The sequence below is a fragment of the Myotis daubentonii genome, chromosome 5, assembly GCF_963259705.1.
Source record: "Myotis daubentonii chromosome 5, mMyoDau2.1, whole genome shotgun sequence".
Lineage (NCBI taxonomy): Eukaryota > Metazoa > Chordata > Mammalia > Chiroptera > Vespertilionidae > Myotis > Myotis daubentonii.
The window spans coordinates 95,614,814-95,632,971 of NC_081844.1; the positions used below are offsets into that span (position 1 = coordinate 95,614,814).

An 18,158-nucleotide genomic window follows, 5' to 3' on the forward strand; every position below is an offset into this window, starting at 1 on the left:
TGAGAACAGAGCCAGAACTGGGATACACTCATCGAGGGAGAGGGCCCCTCCTAACGTTTTGTGCTCTAGTGCCTCACTCACCCCACCCTGCATCCAGCTCAGTTAGACTGGGTGGCCTGTTTTACTCACACAGTAAATGGCCCCCATGATTGGCTGAATCAAACTCAACAATTTATATACTTCCAGGATTTGCTGAACATTGACTTTAGTGAACATCATGGGTTAAGTCAGTTATAGTTCCCGCCCTGCATAAACGATTCGTGCCCCTTAATACTTAGAAATCCTTAGGAACCACATACAAGCTATCCACCGCCAGGTTCAGGCAGAGTTTACTGTGACAGCACATCCGAATGGAGTGCGGAGCTGCTCTTTGTCACTTTCTGAGCCTCCCACATGTAGGCACTGGCTTCCCAAACGAACTGTCATTCAAGCTGCTGGATGCGTGGGTGTTCTGCTTCCTCACGAATCCTCGCTGCCAGTGGGTTTCCCAGTTGTGTTCTTGTGTCCTTGATAGTAGAGGGCACTATGATCGCGATGCGTGGTTTGTAAAGTTTAGAAGAATTCATCTACACTAAAACATACTTAACCCCAAACCTAGACTAAACATAATTAAATCTTCCCGCCATGGCTCCGGAGGGAGTTGAGACCCTTGCAGTCCTCCAAACGCACCATTACAGTTCCTGGTTCAGTCATGTAGGACTTCTTATTAGCCAACTACTAGAGAATTTCAGCTAGTAGACTATCAGGTGTGGTCTCGTATATGCATGGTTTGTGTTCAAGATTTTTATAATTCCAGGCAAGAAAACTACACTCAGATCTAAGCTTTGGAGTGAGGCCTTATCTAAAAAATGGGTATGGCTTATAATAGAAACCAGTTCCAAAGTCCGCCATTGTAACTAGAGGCTAGGAAAATGGGCTTTGGAATCTGACCTACCTGGGTGCAGATCAGGGCTCAGTTACCTGTGAACTGTGTGACCTTGGGCAAGCTACTTACCACCCTGAGCCTCAGTTCCCTTCTGTGAAATGGGATTAAGGATTGGCCATATCCATATGTTTGTTGTGTGGGTTAAATGAGAATGCACATGGAAGGCTTCACGGAGCCTGGCATGAGGTGCTCTGTAAGTGGCAGCATTTCGAAACAAAGTCAGTGACAACTCTGATAACCACAGGAGAGCAATTGAGGGGCCTATATTTTGGTCATATATTCTCAGACAGAGATCTTAAAGAGATTCCCCCTGTTCACCAAAGGTGTCATGGGGGTTCTGAGGATATGGAGTTGGCCGGTCAGTGGCCGGGGCCCTAAGGCCCCCACCAACACCCAAACAGAGCAGCTCTGCTTTTGCCTGTTTCACACGGCAAAAGCATCTTTCCTTTGGACGGCTACTCAGAAAGTTAGGAAAGCCCTGGTTTGGTCCAGCCCCTCATTTCATAGATGCGGAAACTGATTTTCCCAAGCACTCAGCAGAGGTCTCCTGACTCCCAGGCCTGTTTCATCCCAAGACCCCGCCCTGTCATAGACGGAGACAAATAAGGTAGAAGAAAGAAGCCAGTGTTAGCCTGCTATTGTGTTTTCACAGGGTTCTTCCAGCCAGCTTCTAGTAGGGGTGGGCAAACTTTTTGACTCGAGGGCCACAGTGGGTTCTTAAACTGGACCGGAGGGCCGGAACAAAAGCATGGATGGAGTGTTTGTGTGAACTAATATAAATTCAAAGTAAACATCATTACATAAAAGGGTACGGTCTTTTTTTTTTTTAGTTTTATTCATTTCGAATGGGCCGAATCCGGCCCGCGGGCCGTAGTTTGCCCACGGCTGTTCTAGTACCAAATATGTCTCTAGAAAAAGAAAGTAATCATTTTTACCCCCACCCCATAGCTCGGTTTGTAAAACTCCTGGTGTGTGTGTGGACAGTTGGGGTAGCAGGAGTCTTTGTAAAGAAGATACTCGCCTGGAAGTTCTTTCTCCTCTTTCCCTGGGGAACCCCTGCTCCATCTAGTGGCCTTTGCTCCATCCTGTGGCCACTGACCACACCTCTCTCCATGGCCAGCATCTTGCAAACATATTCCCCGGGGCGCCCAGTGAGAGCACCGGGTGACGTCCTTTCTCCTTTCTATCAGTGATACATCTCCCACCTGGGTAGGACGCAGGCCGGCGTCCATTCCGTGCTCAGTCGCTCACCTTGCACATCCTCTCTTTTCCAGCCTCTCAACATCGCCTACAGCCACATCTACAGCTCCTACCGGAACTTCGTGGGGCCGCCTCACTTCAAGACCATCTGCAGACTCCTGGGCTACCAGGGCATCGCCGTGGTCATGGAGGAGCTGCTGAAGATCGTCAAGAGCTTGGTAAGGACGGGCCACACGAGGCCTGGGATGTGCCCCAGCGGGGTTGATAGGAACAAGATCTGCTGTCACCTTTTACCCGGATCTGAAATCAAGACACTTCAGCTGTGTCTGTAGATAGAGACCTTTCCCCTTATCCCTTGGTTCCTCTTACCTGTTGCTCTGTTACATTTCTGTGGCCCTTCTGACTTGTGCCTATGCCTCTCATTGTCTGACCCTGAGCTTACTCCCTGTGCTTGATGACTGAACTCAGCAATCCTGATGTTGACCTTCAGGGTCTAGTAATAATTGCTCGTAGTCCCCTCCTGTGCCTTATTGTCTAATTTCTGCATGGTATGCCTATGGCATGGATGCTACCATTTTCGCCTCCCATGCCCCTGGCAGACATCTCTAATCAGTCACCATGCTTCTTCCCCTTGGGATTTCTTGCTAAATTCTACTACCAATACTGCACTGGCCTCAAGCCAATGCCTTTATCACCATTCTGTCTCTGCCCCATATATGATCATCTGAACCTTCATTTAATTCCCCGGAACACTGTTAAAGCAAGGGTGAAACAAGATTTTCCCGAAAATTTGAACTGATGAAAGAGAAATAAAAAAGTAATGTATAACCATGTCGGGCATGGCAAGCAGGATTCACTGGCTAACTCCAGTTCTCTGGTAGCAACTGTGTGGAGCCATGGATTATGAACTGTGACACTCAATCCAGAAAATGTGAATTGATTAAAGAAGTCTGCCTTGAACACGAGGGATAAATGTGGTATGGGTTTTCCCTGCTTGAAGAAGAGACTGTCCAGTCTCCACAGTTCCCTGGCCCCATTTCATTTCAGCTGTTAGTCTGGGTCCCATGTAAGCCCCCTACTCCAGGAAGGACAGCATGCCTAGAAACTGCCCTCCTTAAAGTCTATAAGCCCAAGGGACTAATGAGAAAGCTCCCTCTTCTGTCTTATAAAGGCCCATTTTCCCTTAGAAAGGCACCGGGGCTACTGCCCATCGTTAGGGGAGAACCTGCCCTGTCCTATCAGGGAACAGAGCCTATTGTCTCAGTCAGCTCAGGCTGCTGTAACAAACATACCACAGACTGGGTGGCTTAAACAGCATGCTTATTTCTCACAGTTCTAGAGGCTGGAGTTGCAAGATCAGGGCAATCATGGTCAGGTTCTGGTGAGAGCCTTTCTCCTAGTTCACTGCCTTCTGGCTGCATCCTCTTGTGACAGAGACATCATCTCTCTCCTGTCTCTTCTTATAAGGACACTTCTTATAATCCCATTGTGAGGGCCCCACCCTCATGGTTAATTACTTCTGGAAGGCCTCATCTCCAAAGACCATCACATTGGGAATTAGGGTTTCAACACATGAATTTAGGGACACATTCAGCATCGCACTTACCCACAGGTTTCAGCAGAACCCCCGTACACCCAGCGTTTAGCCTAGAGATGCACCTGAGCAGCAACGGTGGATTATTTCATTTTGTGCTCTTGTTTTCTCAGCTCCAGGGGACCATTCTCCAGTATGTGAAAACACTGATCGAAGTGATGCCCAAGATATGCCGCTTGCCCCGGCATGAGTATGGCTCCCCAGGTGGGTGATGGGGAACCGGGGCAGGGTGGTGAGAGGAAAATAATGCAAACCCCTCCCGTGGTGGGAAGGGACTCCGGCCACCTGCTTCTCTAAAATGCCCACACGCTGGCAGAGCTCTGGGCTTGCATCCTTCCGCTGCCACTAGCTAGAAGCTAGCCTCCAGCCATTTTTTATCCCTCTGAGGGTAGTGTTCTTCCATCAGTGAAGGCAAACCATGGCGGCTGGGCCTCCCTCACAGGCCTGCTGGGAAGCTGTACGAGGATGCAAACGGGAGAGCAAGGTTTACTCATAAAGGTCTCCTTTAGCTTAGCAGCTCTAGGATTCCATCCTCCATCGGCCCCAGGTGGCATTTCTAAAGTGAGTCCGGAAACAGGAGTTTTTGCCGTTTGACATCTGGGCAGAGAAGTGATTCTTCCCTCATAGTCAGTGGAGTAGAGACTGAATTGGGCGCTCGGGGCATCCAGAAAGATGGTCTGCTGGGTCAGTGTGATTTAGAACAGGAAAGGGCTGGGGCCGAAAACTCTGGTGTTCAGTCTCAGCTGCCCCAGGTACTAAGCTGTGTGACTGTGGGCATGCCACTTAACCTCTCTGAGCCTCATCTGAAAACGAGAGTAAAACTGCCTGATTCGTAGTGTTGTTATGAGTATCAAATGAGGGATTGCAGATAAAGTCCTTAGCACAGCATCTCACACTGCTAAATAAATATTAATGCCTGTCATTATTAAGAATTCAGGTAAGCTTTTGGAAGGACTAAGAAAGACCCAGGGCTGCTCACTGTGCGTGTGTGTGTGCATGTGTGCGTGCGTGTGTGTGTGTGTGTGTGTGTGTGTGTGTGTGTGTGTGTGTGTTGTTCCATAAAAGATTGGAACCCGCCTCCTGGTCTTCCTCTAGCACTGAGCCTGAAGGAAGCCTTACCCCAGGGCCCGCAGGTTTGGCTTTTGGCTGTCCAAGTCAGGTCTGGGGCTGCTCTCAGTTGACAGGTCCCATGAACCCAGCTGAGCTGTGTCACTTCCCTGCTGACGACCCCCCTGTACCCCCAGGGATCCTGGAGTTCTTCCACCACCAGCTGAAGGACATCATTGAGTACGCAGAGCTCAAAACAGACGTGTTCCAGAGCCTGAGGGAAGTGGGCAACGCCATCCTGTTCTGCCTGCTTATAGAGCAAGCCCTGGTGAGTCCTGAGCCCAGAGGGGAGCGTCCCAGGCTGGGAGGAACCCGCCCCCCGTCAAACTCCTGAGGCCCCACTGCACCTGACCAGGGCCTGTGGCAAGATCCATGCTCTTCCGGTGGGGCCCGCACCCCACCTTTCTGTGTCAGAGAGCTCGACCACCCGAGTGCTAGAGAAGAACAAGGGTCCCACCCCGCCCACCTTCACTAGCGGCTGGACCTTGGCCATCTGGGAGTCTTAATTTTCCCATCATTCATTAAACAAATAATGACTCCTTGGCTGCCATAGGACAGGCACTGGCCTCCTGGACATAGCAGTAGCCAGTCCCTGCCTCGTGTCCTGGACAGTCACGAGGAGACCCATACTGAGCAGTATTTACCCAGAAGTGATGTGGTCACAGTGACAGTGCCATGAGGGACGAGTGCAGGTTTTAATGGGGACATAGAACCGAGAGCCTGCTGTGGGGTTGAGGGTGAGTGAGTGAGGGTGTTGATAGCCTGCGCCTGGCCAGGTGCAGGTCTGGGTGGAAGGTAAATGGCCAGGAACAAGGGAGACAGATTATTACTGTTTTTATTCTGGAGCGGGAGGCGTTGGAAGAAGTGAATAAGCAGATATTGTGAATGCAGGTGGTGCACGTGCTGTGAGCACTCAGCAGGGAACTAGGACACACAGAGAGGGATGGGTGTCGGGAGAGGATGAGGCTTGACTGTCTTTAAGGAAAAGCAGCCCATAGTGAACTGGACTGCAGAGGGTAAGGGGACAAGGGGTCTGGTCTGAGAGGGGAGAAGCAGGTGGCCACAGTCCCTGGCCATCCCGTTGTGAGATGGAGAGTGAGGGGGTCTGATGGACTTTCTTTAAAGGCCCCTTTGGCCATTCGGAGAAGGACTGGCTGGAAGGTGAGTCAAGGACGAGGCTTTTGCAGTTGTCCATCCCAGGGGTCACCTTGCAGGCAGGCACATGGAGAAGGGAGGGAAAAGGAAGGAATTAGGAAGGAGGGGGACAAAAGTAAAGAGAGATGTGAAGGAGGCCATCATAGCAAGAGCTCAGAAGAAGAGCCCAGGAAGGGCCTTGCTTCCCGTTGTCTGTAAGCCGGCCCAGTGCACACCTCAGGGTTCCAGCTCCACCGGAGGGACATGTACGCACTGGAAGGTCTGAAATATGCAGGTTTGCTCTTCCTCCATGAGTAATTGCCTCTCTGCTCCCTTTAGAAGGACTCTCCAGACAGCTAAGTGTTCCTCTTTATAGAAACAGGTTTATAACATGGTTCGGTGGGCCTGGGTTGCCATGGCAACTTAGCCTTCAGCAGTCGTGGGGATGAGATAAGTAGGAAGCACCACTCTGCTCAAGGCCTCAGGAAGATGAGGAGATGCTGCAGGGGCCCTGGCGGGGAGAGGAGGGAGGGGGAGGGGGAGGGCGGGTGCCTGAAGCCTCAGGTCCTGGGTGTCGCCTGAGCACACCTCCTGAGCATCAATTACACTTCTCCTGACAGACCCCGAGAGGCAGACTGTGGACGGGGCTACAAGGAAAGGGGAAATTTTTCTCAGGCATCCCTGCCTTGGTGGTCACTCGCATGTATCACTGAAGACAACAGGACACTCCTCAGAGCTGAGAGAGACCCCAACAGAGTATATGTTCCAACCCCACCCCCCCATTCATAAGTGGGGAAGTGAGGAACCAGAGAGGGGAGCCACTCGCCCAAGGTCGCACAGCACATCAGCAGCTGAGGTAGAAAAACAAAGTCATAGGTTTTTAGCACCATTCCCAGTCCTGGGGATGGGGGCAGGCACATAGAAAGGTCAGGGCTCCCCAAAGCTGTGCGCTCCGCTTTCTACATAGACAACTGGGGAAATCCCCAAAGCCATGACACTTTCTGAGGTTAGAACAAGGCGTGAGCTTTCTGGAGTTTTTTACTTTATGAAGCTGGAATTACATACACATTTAAATAACATATCAATTGTTCTCATTAAACAGGGGGACTAGGAGCAAAAATAAGGTGGGGGGGGGGGCGTTGGCAAGGAGGAAGGAGTACGACTCAATGGCCATCCAGGGGGCAGGGCTATGTAAACTGTGGAGCATCCATGCTATGGAGGACTCTGAAGTCATGAATATATGTAAGGTACTAGCTCGGCTGATTGGCTCAGTGGTTGAGTGTTGGCCTGTGAACCAGAAAGTCATGGTTCGATTCCCGGTCAGGGCACATGGCCAGGTTGCAGGCTCAGTCCCTACTGTGGGGTGTGCAGGAGGCAGTCAATCAATGATTGTCATCATTGATGTTTCTCTCTCTCCCTCTCCCTACCTCTCTGAAATCAATTAAAAAAATTCTTTTTTAAAAAAGAATAAGGTAATAACTACAGTAACTTTGTACATACCAGCAGAAAACAAGGTAAAAGTCATAATATTGAGTGGGGAAAAAGCTAGTCCCAGGACAAGACACACATGAGTATGATGCCATACATGTAAAATAAACAAAACATTAAAACCCACAAAAGAATACTGCATTAAAATAAAATAAAATAAAAAAACAGGGGGAAAAAAGCATAATAATTTAGTCATTTTCTCTATGTATTGGAGGGAACCAGGATTAAAGGTCAATAGGGACTTTACTTTTATCTGGAGTGTCTGATATTTTGCACGGAAAGTATATTCGTGTAGTATTATTGAACCGAAAGTAAATATAAAAAGGTAGAAGTGTATATAATAGTTTAGAAAACCTGAAAAGTACAAAGTGAGAAGTCTTTCCCATTTTTCTTTGGTGTCATCTGTCTTTTTCTAACAGACTTGCAGTTCTTTCTGGTGTGGGCTCCATATTGGTATATATTCTGCAAGCACCTTCTCATTCTGTGGCTTGCCTTTTTGTTTTTAACAGTTTATTAGTATCTCATTACTTTTTTAGGTAGAGAGAATATAAATTGAGAAGTGATTACTTAGACAAAGGCATATTTTCTTCTTTAACTTTGGTGCTTGTAAATTTTCTTAATACTCAGGGTGCATTATTAGTACAGAACCCCATACACCTATGGAGTGGGGTGTTTGTTTTCTTGGTGCTTTTAATTAAGGTCCACTGTACATCCAGAAATATACAGAATATGCAGTATTCTCGCTGCATAGATTAATTGAATTGTCCATTTTACTTGGGATGGACATTTGAATGATTTGCAGTTGGATACCGTTATGAAAGGAGCTGTCATGAATATCCTTGTACATTTCTTTTGGTGAGTATACACTCTCATCTGTATCAGGTAAATACATGGCAGTACAATGGCTGAGTCCATGTGTGGACACATGTTTAGCTTCAGTAGAGGACTGCCAGGCAGTTTTACAAAATGGTTGTACCCATTTATTTTCCCATTCAGCGAGGTATTGGAGTTTTAATTCTTTGCATCCTCATGAACACTTTGTCTATTTTCAACATTCATAAGCATTCTGGTAGATGTGTCATGGTATCTCATTATGGTTTTTATTTCCGTGATGACCAATGAGGCTGAGTCTCTTTCCATATGGTATTGCCATTTGGACAGCCTCTTTGTGAAATGCTGTTCAATGTTTTCACCTATGTCTTATATACCTTTTTTTTTTAATTGATTTGCGGCTGTTATTTATATATTGTAGGTATATGTATTGCAAATATATTCCTGCAGTTTGTCTTTTGATGAACAGAAGTTCCTAAGGTGTAGTGTATTTTATTTTTCCTGTATGGCTGGTGCTCTTTGATTTATTTAAAAAGTCTTCCTTACTGTAAAGTCATGAAGTTAAGTTATCTTCTAAAAGTTTTAGAGTTTAGCCTTTTAAGACGTAACAGGCCTTTAAGTGTGTTATGTATCTGGACTGGATGCTTATGTTTCCTGGGAGGTAGGAATCCAATCACATTTCTTGCCAAGTTGGCCCAGCACCACTGATTGAAAAGACCTCTCCTCCCCACTCTGCATGGTCGTGCTGCACCTGTCATTTATCCGGCGTTTACAAAGGGTCTGGTTGTGGCAGGCTCTTCCATATTGAGTCTAATCTAAAATGAGTTAGCATTTCTTAAGTAACTGTTTACAAGTCTGTTATGTTTTTCAAGGAAATTCTGCTATGATTGATTAGTATTTCCTCTTTTATCCCGAGAAGTCATAAGGTGGTCATTAGGGAAATATCCCACCGACACCATGTTTTTATTCAAATATAGTGTGGTTTTCCGCTCATCAACCCATTGCTTGCTATGCCGACACACACCAGGAGGGGGCCCTGTTCATTCACGGGAGGAAGGGAGGCCTCAGTCCACATCTGCCTTTTACTGCCAGGCCTCCCGCTGAGGACTTGAGACTGTTTCCTGCCTTTGACCCTGTTGTTTATTTCTTCTCTCCCCCTCATAGTTGAGTGGGCCACAGCCACAGTCTGGTGGGCCATGAGAGCTTTGCCTCTCTTACAGGAGGTGAGGAAACGCTGGGCCCAAACTCACAGAATCGAATGTAGGTCAGATCTGGGGAAACCATCAAGACCATCCAGAGTAGATGTCTCAGCCTCGGCACCCCTGTCATTTTGGACAGAGAATCCTTTGTTGTACAGGCCTGTCCTGTGCACTGTAGGATCTTGGGCAGCATCTCTGGGGTCTACCCAGTAGGTGCCAGTAGCACCTTCCCCAGTGTGACACTGAAAAGGTTTCCAGGCACTGCCTGATATTCCTTTGGAGGACAAAACCTCCCCCTACTGAGAACCACCGATCCAGTGCAATCCCCCATTTCACGGAATGGAAACTGAGGCCCTGAGAGGGAGACGCCCTTCCCAGGGGTTCAGCTAGAGCGGGAGTGGGGCGAGAACCAGGAGCCTTCCGGCTGGCACTCAGGGACAGAGAGGCGATCCGCTGCACTGTGCAGACTGCTGTGTGGGTTTGGGGTTTTACTTTTTATGTTTGTCTTCATTCCAGCTTCACATCTGGTTCCTTTATCTCCTGCTCCCACTTTAAAGTCCCTTTAATTTGGTTTCCTTGTTGCATAACTGAAATAAATTCACTGCTAGGACACCCAGAGGAGCAGAAAGAAGAACACAAAGCCACATTGCCACGCTGCCAGAGCCATTGCTCACAGTCCGGGGGACGCCTTCCAGACGCTCTCATGTCTCAGCATATAAATTTCCCTCATGTATGTGTTTTTACTCTGTGTAGTCATAAAAGTGATCTTCACCAAGCGGAGATGTGCAGCCCGGATGGGGAGCCCCTGACCTGGGAGGGGTCTCCTTGAATGGCTGTTTCCAGAGCTCAGTCATTGCTGTGTGCTTGTCCAGTTCTTGCTGAACCTGCAGACCACAGGTCCTTTCCTTCCATGATAGTTTTATTTCAGTTCGCTTACTTCGTAACTTCAACTTATTTTCAAGGAACACTTTACATCACCTCCATTAAAAACTCATCATCCCTTATCACCCTTAGAAAGCAACCAGAATAATAAATTCAATCAGAATAAGGCAAGGCTGTGTCATTCCAGCTGCTGCCTGCTCGGGCCTCTGCACCGGAAGCCTGTTCCCTCTCTGTGTTAAAAACAGAGCTTAGCACATGTTCCAGAGGTAATGGGGTTGCTCTTAGGAAAGGCTGCAAATGGAGACTTTCTCATTAAAGTTGTCAGAACGATGGACAGGAAACTGGAAAGGCAGTAACCTCCTCACTGTGTGCTCACTGTTATGAAATGCCCTTTCCCTGTACCCCAATTCGCACCCTTTGGGAAATGCCCACCTTGGTAGACATGGACATGCATTGTTGGGGGTGGGGTGGGAAGAGAGTTACTTTCTAGGCCAGTTTCTTGGTTGTAGAGCTTTCCCAGTTGACCACACATGATTCTGATCCAGAATAATAACTCTTTTTCCTCTTGACAATTCGGGGTGGGGGAAGGGGTTGAGGTGAGACATCACAATATGGAGCATTAATGCAGGTGAGGCTCAGATTGGTGGGGAAGACCACACACAGAACCAGATCAGATTAAATGACTGATTTATTTAGCCAGGGCTACAGAGAGCTGGCTCCTGAAGGGAGGGGCCCCCAGAGCAGGAGCGCGTGGACCGCACCTCAGCTTCCCCCATACCTGCAGCCCCAGATGAGGGGCCGGAAGCTACAGCTGGTACGCTCTGTACCAAGGAGGGTCATGTGGATGTGGGAAGCCTAATTTCTTGCCTGCTCCACAGGCCCTGTATCCTTGGGGCTTAGCATCAGTATGCGGGAAGCACAGACACTGACCATCTATGTGCGTCCATATAAGGGAATGTTTAAACCAGACCGCTGGGCTCTCTGGTCAGGCCCCATCCCCTCCCTGCCTTTCTGAGCCAGAAAACCGCAGGGGATTCCTGTGGGGGCTCGACCTCCAGTTTGCCAGCTCATTTCTCCTCACTCACTTGACAAAGATAAAAACATATGACATTCATGTTAGTGTTATGTGTCTTTCTGTGGCCTCAAAACCCAGAGCAAACTGTTATTTAAGAAAATATTGTTCTGAGATTGCTCTGATGACTACCTTTAGGAAATCTGTTAAAATGGTGCGGTGTTTTTCACCCAGAGGCAGAGCCTAAAGGGAGAGGCTATTGTTCTACATGAGCCCGGCATGCCTGGGATCACAGTGACCCTGTTTTTTAAAATATGCGTTTTGAATTTTCATGGTATCCTTCAGCCAAGAGAAAGCAGTCCCCCGTTAACCTCGTGGGCTACATTGGGAACATGAGGTTTTTGTGGTATTTGATGGTCTATCAGTTTTAAATTAAGTGAAACAGAAAAGGACATTTCTAAGGCTGAAAGCAGTGCCAAAATAAGACACTCATCCCTTGAAGAATTTTGATGTGGGTTCCTTACCAATAAAATAGTTTTTGCATTCTGACCAAAAACCTTTTGGCTTTGACTTGCACTGTTGGCAAAGAGCAATTTTACATTCGAGCTTGATCCTTATTAATCATCTAATGATCACCTCTCTCGTAACATAATACATTAGTGCTGTCCTAGGCAGCAGGAATAATAAGCCTCACTGTGGCGCTTGGTAGGGGCAGAAACTTCAGAAAGCTCATCGGGGTTGGATCCCAGTTAAAAAAAGGAAAAACTATAGAAGAAATTTTTTAAGAACTGAGCAAATTTTGGTATTGACTGCATATTATATGACATTAGGAATTTTTAAATTTTTTTATTGATTGATTAATTTAGAGGGGGGTGGGGGTGGGACGTTGCTTCTTGTATATGCCCTGGCCGGGAAAACAGGCAGCCTTGGTGTATCAGACGATGCTTTAACCAACTGAGATACCTGGCCGGGGCTAAGAATTTTTTTTTTAGCATTGTGATCATAGTACTGAGGATGTCTTTGTTTTTAGGAGTTGCGTGCTGAAGTATTTAACGCCGAGTAATGCAATAGCTTTAACTTATGTTCAAGTGATTCAGTAAAACATATAGTCAAAGCAGATGTAGCAAAATGTTCGCAGTGATGCTGCATCAAGGGTATAAGGATGTTCATTGTTCTTTCAAATATTCTGTTTCTTTAACATTTTTCATAACATAGACTTGAGGGAGAAAAAGGTAAGGTTGGTTTTAAGAAAGATGATTGTCCTGTAGGCCCATGGCCACTTACAGATCAAGCCAGACAGTCCTGGGAGGTCTCAGCTCCCCCCTGTCACCCATTTCTTCATTTAATAAGAAGCACTACTGTCTTTACTTATATCCTAACTAGAGGCCTGGTGCACGAAATTTGTGCAGGGGGGTGGGTGGGGTTTCCCCTCAGCCCAGCCTGCACCCTCTCCAACCTGGGACCCCTCAGGGGATGTATGACTGCCTAAACTGACATCCCCCGACTGCCAGTTTAGGCAGTCGGACATCCCTCTCACAATCTGGGACTGCTGGCTCCTAACTGCTCACCTGCTTGCCTGCCTGATCAACCCTCACTGCCCCCGCCCCTCCCTCCGCCAGACAACTGCTCCCTCCCCCGCCAGCCTGGTTGCCCCCAACTGCCCCCCTCCCCCGCCAGCCTGGTCTCTTCACGCAGCCTGCTGTTCAGTAGTTTGGTCATCCCTCACTAATCCCCCTGCCGGCCTGGTCGCCCCACGCAGCATGCTATTTGGTTGTTACTATTACTGTGCCAGCGTCCCAGACAATTTGCATATTCCTCTATTATTAGTATAGATAAATATACAGTGCCTCCCAATTAAAGAAATGGTATCTCTAAGTCTAAAGACCATCACAGAGAAGAAGACCAAAAAGGCATCAAGAACCAAAGGAGAAGGCAAGGGTATCGAGCCCACAACCTGAGCATGTGCCCTGACCAGGAATCAAACCCTGACCTCCTGGTTCATAGGTGGACGCTCAACCACTGAGCCATACTAGCTGGGCTGATCAGTTTTTAAAAAGAAAACAGTAGACTGAAGGGGCTTGGAAGACTCTCAGAAGGTGAAATTTGAATAAGTCTTTGTGGAGTGGTAAGAGTGAGGGGAGAATGTTGGTTTGGGAGGAATTTATAGGTATAAATTTATGGGTAGAAATTTGACCACACGAGTGGCCTTTACCTTACCTTGGAATCACACCAGCAGATCTTCCAAAATTTGCTGCCTGCAAAGAAACTACTTACACAAATTCAGGATAGAGGCTCCCATTGGAGGGTGGAGAACACAGGTATCAGTAACTTCCTGTTTCTTTTTTCTGGAAGATGGCTCAAGATTCATTTCATTCTTCAAGCTGCATATACATATTACAGTATGTTCAAGTTTAAAGAATGTTAATAGCTATGACCAGAAACCCAGCAAATAAAGCAACAAAGGATGTAATCCTAATCAGATATGAGTGAGGCTAAAAAGTTTCTCAGGTGGTGAGATTTTAAGTAATTTTCTCCTGTTTCTGTTTTTTATAATTTTATTTTTTTCATCATATTATGTAAAATGGGGGGGGCATATTCCAAGTGTCCCAAGGCTTGGGCTGCTTGGGCTGCTGTAGAAAAGCAGTGGGTGTGGAAGTGAGGGGGCCCTGGGTCTCAGTGCCCACCCCACTGCTTCTGTATCACCTTCCTGAGAGCCTCCATGTCCTCGCCCATAGGATGGGATGCCTCCCAGGATGTTCTGGGGTGTAGGGCAGATAGTGGGTACAAAGCACCTGGCACGCGGTGCTCAGTAAATACTCATTTCCTCTCATTCCCTGGAGAACAGGTGATTATGTTGTTACATAACATAATCTCTGTTCTAGGGAAGGACCCTGAGACACCGTTTAATCCAACTTCTTCACTTTGTTTCATTTAAATTGTTCTCTTTTTTTTATTTAAATTGTTCTTAATTGCACCTGAAAACAAATTAAAAAATATAGATGAGCTCATGATGCAAAGCATCCTTCTTGGCTCGACTGCACCTCTCCCCACCTGCATCCCACTCGCCAGGCAACCTGTTCTCATCATTCCTGATTCAAGTTCTTCTAGTTATCTCCATGATGCCTAATAATATGAGGATGACCCCTGTTTCTTACTTAGCCACTTTAGACAATACTTACAGACTCCCTATTTGGAAAGATGAGATTTTAGCTCATTTACATCTCTTCTCACTCTTCCTCTCAATATTTCATTATACTACTTATAATTTCTGTTGTTTTCTCTTGTAACCAGTGATAATATATTTACATTATACCTCTAGTGCAGCAGTAATATTGATTCTACACACTCTCAGTGGACTTCACAGGCCAGTGGCTGGGTGGGTTCCTGGGCAGAGTTGAAGGCCAAGTGTGGATCCTTTCAGACTGAGATTGGGCAAGAGAGAGGTCAGCCGTTAGCATTGGCACCCACAGTGGAAGTTTGTTTGGATCCCTGACGCAGGCCTGTGTGTGCTCCACACTGAACTAGACATTAGATAGATAGATAGATAGATAGATAGATAGATAGATAGATAGATAGATATTATTGATTTCAGAGAGGAAGGGAGAGGGAGAGAGAGAAAGAAGCATCAATGATGAGAATCATCGTTGGCTGCCCCTTGTACGCCCCCAGCTGGGGATCGAGCCCACAACCCGGGCATGTGCCCCTGACTGGAATCAAACCTGGGACCCTTCATTCCTCAGGCTGACGCTCTATCCACTGAGCCAAACCACCTAGGGCTGAACTAGACATTTTTATCATCGCTATGGCCTCAGCAAACAAATGCCGAACAAATACCTCCCAAGGAGGTGTTGCAGAGTATGCAGCCACCTCACTATGCAAATGGCCACGTAACGCCTCCTCTGGGAGCTCCTTGGCGAATGTTTTCCCACCTTTACCAGGACACCACATCCTGTGTCTTTCCTCACCTTCAGTAACAAATGGCATTGCCAGGTGGAGAGCACACAGGAGGCACGCCAGCATGAAGCATCCTTCCCAGGACCCTTTGGAGTCCTGAAGTTTGCAAACTCAGCGTGGTGGTGGGGAGGAGAGGGGTAAATGGACACTCTTGTCTCCCCCAGAGAAATCTGAAGTGGAAGCTCATAAAGTAAAATGGATAAGTCAGCAGCATTGCCTCTTTCCCATCTCCTAAATGTCTCCCAAGATCAATTTCACCCACATTAACAAAACAGAAAGTGGATAGTTCATACAACGGGCAACTTTTCTAGTAACAAGGCATTTCTAGGAGCAGCTACAATTTTGGAAGCAAGCAAGAAAGATAAAAAACTTGGCAGTGGGGTATCTGCTTGGATACTTCAGCAGTTCCTCGTTGCCCTTCAAATAAGATCCAGGCTTCATACCATGCCTATGAGGCCACACATGAACTGGTCCCTCCCTACCATCAGGGCTTCAGACTGGACTATGATTCCTGCATCACTTTACTCCAGTTGACTTTCTGCCCCAGGCCCTTTGCACTGGAATGCTCTTACCTCATACCTGCATAGCTTGCTCCCTCACTTCATTCCATTCTTTATTTAAATGTGTTTGCCTCAAAAAAAGATTTTTACCTAACCACCTTCTCTCAAGTAGTCCCTTCCCCAGTCACTCTAGCTTATTACCCTGTTGTGTCTTATCACTATGTGAAATTTCCTGATTTATTTACCTTTGTTTATCTGTCTCTATGAACTAGACTGTAAATGCCACGTGAGTGCAAAGATCTGGTCTAACTTGTTCAACATCATATCTGCAAAACCTAGAACAGTGCCTAGTGCTCAATATGTATTTGTAAGATGAATGGATGTAATAGTATTCTTGTATTTGGAGGATTGTCATATAGATAAATATGCTCATTTACATACTCATCTAACAAACATAAGTGGGAAATATTCATTCACTTAATAAATAATTGAGAAACTATTATGTCCTAGGCTCAAAAATGAATTGGGCTGCCTCCAGAAGTTCTGAGCTATTGATTACTGGAGGCATAGAAGAGTAGCCTGAATGTTATCTTAAAAAAGAAGTTATTGCCAAAACTGGTTTGGCTCAGTGGATAGAGCGTCGGCCTGCGGACTGAAGGGTCCCAGGTTCGATTCCGGTCAAGGGCATGTGCCTTGGTTGCGGGCACATCCCCAGTGGGAGGTGTGCAGGTGGCGGCTGGTTGGTGTTTCTCTCTCATCGATGTTTCCAACTCTCTATCCCTCTCCCTTCCTCTCTGTAAAAAATCAATAAAAATATATTTTTTTTAAAAAAAGAAGAAGTTATTAAATCAGTATCTAGGCCTCTATCATAAGGAACTAGAGAAAGAAAAGCAAATTAAACCCAAAGCAAGCAGAAGAAAGAACATAATAAAGACAAGAACAGGAATCAGTAACATTAAAAGCAAAAACTATAGAGAAATATGAATGAAACTAAAAGCTGGTTCTTTGCGGGGGGGTGGGGGGGAGGGGGAATCAATGAAATTGATAAACCTCTAGCCAGACTGACCGAGAGAAAAAAGAAAAGACACAAATTACCAATACCAGGAATGAAATAGGGAGATTACTATAGATCCCACAGACATCAAAGGTCTACTGCAAGCAACTCTATGTCCACAAATTAAACTTAGATAAAAGGAGCAAGTCCTTGAGACACATAAACCCCCAAACTCACTCAGAAATATCGATAACCTGAATGGTCCTATTACTAAAGAAATGTTATACCTAGTTTTTTAAAAATATTTTTTTATTCAGAGAAGGAGGGAGAGGGAGAGAGAGAAAGAAACATCAGTGATGAGAGAGAATCATTGATTGGCTGCCGCCTGCACACCCTCTACTGGAGATCGAGGCCGCAACCAGGGTATATGCCCTAACTTGGAATCAAACCATGACCTCCTGGTTCATAGGTCAATGCTCAACCACTGAGCCAACCAGCAGGGCCATACCTCGTTGTTGTTTTTTGTTGTTGTTTTTTTAAAGCTTTCAGCAAAGAAAACTTCAGATGCAGATGGTTTCACTTGTGAACTCTAACAAACACTTAGGGAAGACGTAATACTGATTCAACACCCTCTCCCCCAGAAAATACAAAAGGGTAATCCCTTCCCAACTTATCATGAGGTCAGCGTCATCCTGGTTAGTGAGTTGGAGGGTTGGCCCAGCTAGCTGCTTTGAACCCACAGGCCTCACAACCAATGAGACAAACACAGTCTGGGGCCCATTATCTCTGCTTGATCCCTCTGTCACTCATTCGAATTCTTCAGCAAACTCCTTATAAGATTATAATGAAAATGTGTTGCACACTCATTGTGTGCCAGGGACTTTGCTATGAAGTTATGCATTCTCTCAATTAATCCTCACAGCAGCCCCTTAAAATGGGTACTATTCACATCTTCATTTTGCAGATAAATAGTCTCAGAGAGACTAATATCCCACAGCTAGCAAGTAAAGTGGCAGGATTTGAACTCAGGTCTGGCTGACTCCAGTGCTCAAATTTTTAGGAATGAAAATTCTTCCTGGTTTAAAGTGATTTTTTAAAAATTTCCCTCCATCTCTGTTTGCAGTCTCAGGAGGAAGTCTGTGATTTGCTCCATGCTGCGCCCTTCCAAAATATCTTGCCGCGAGTCTACATCAAAGGTAAGAAACCACTAACAGCCATTCAGTAGCCAACTTGGTTTTGAACTTTATGCTTACTTAGTCCCAGTAAACCAGATCTGCAGTCAGAAAGGGAGAAGGTTAAAGCTTTGGGCAGCTATGAAATGGTAACAGAATGGTAGAC

The 18,158-nt window shown here is 46.4% G+C and overlaps 1 protein-coding gene across 4 annotated transcripts in view; it reads left to right on the plus strand.

Moving 5' to 3' along the window:
* Positions 1–18,158, plus strand: part of CYFIP2 (cytoplasmic FMR1 interacting protein 2) — a 105,964-nt gene that overhangs the window by 75,311 nt on the left and 12,495 nt on the right. For all 4 annotated transcript variants that reach the window (XM_059699045.1, XM_059699046.1, XM_059699044.1 and 1 more), the window contains 4 exons: positions 2,200–2,343; positions 3,833–3,923; positions 4,964–5,094; positions 17,944–18,016. In XM_059699045.1, the coding sequence (XP_059555028.1) occupies positions 2,200–2,343; positions 3,833–3,923; positions 4,964–5,094; positions 17,944–18,016 (439 nt within the window). The remainder of the gene's footprint in view (positions 1–2,199; positions 2,344–3,832; positions 3,924–4,963; positions 5,095–17,943; positions 18,017–18,158) is intronic.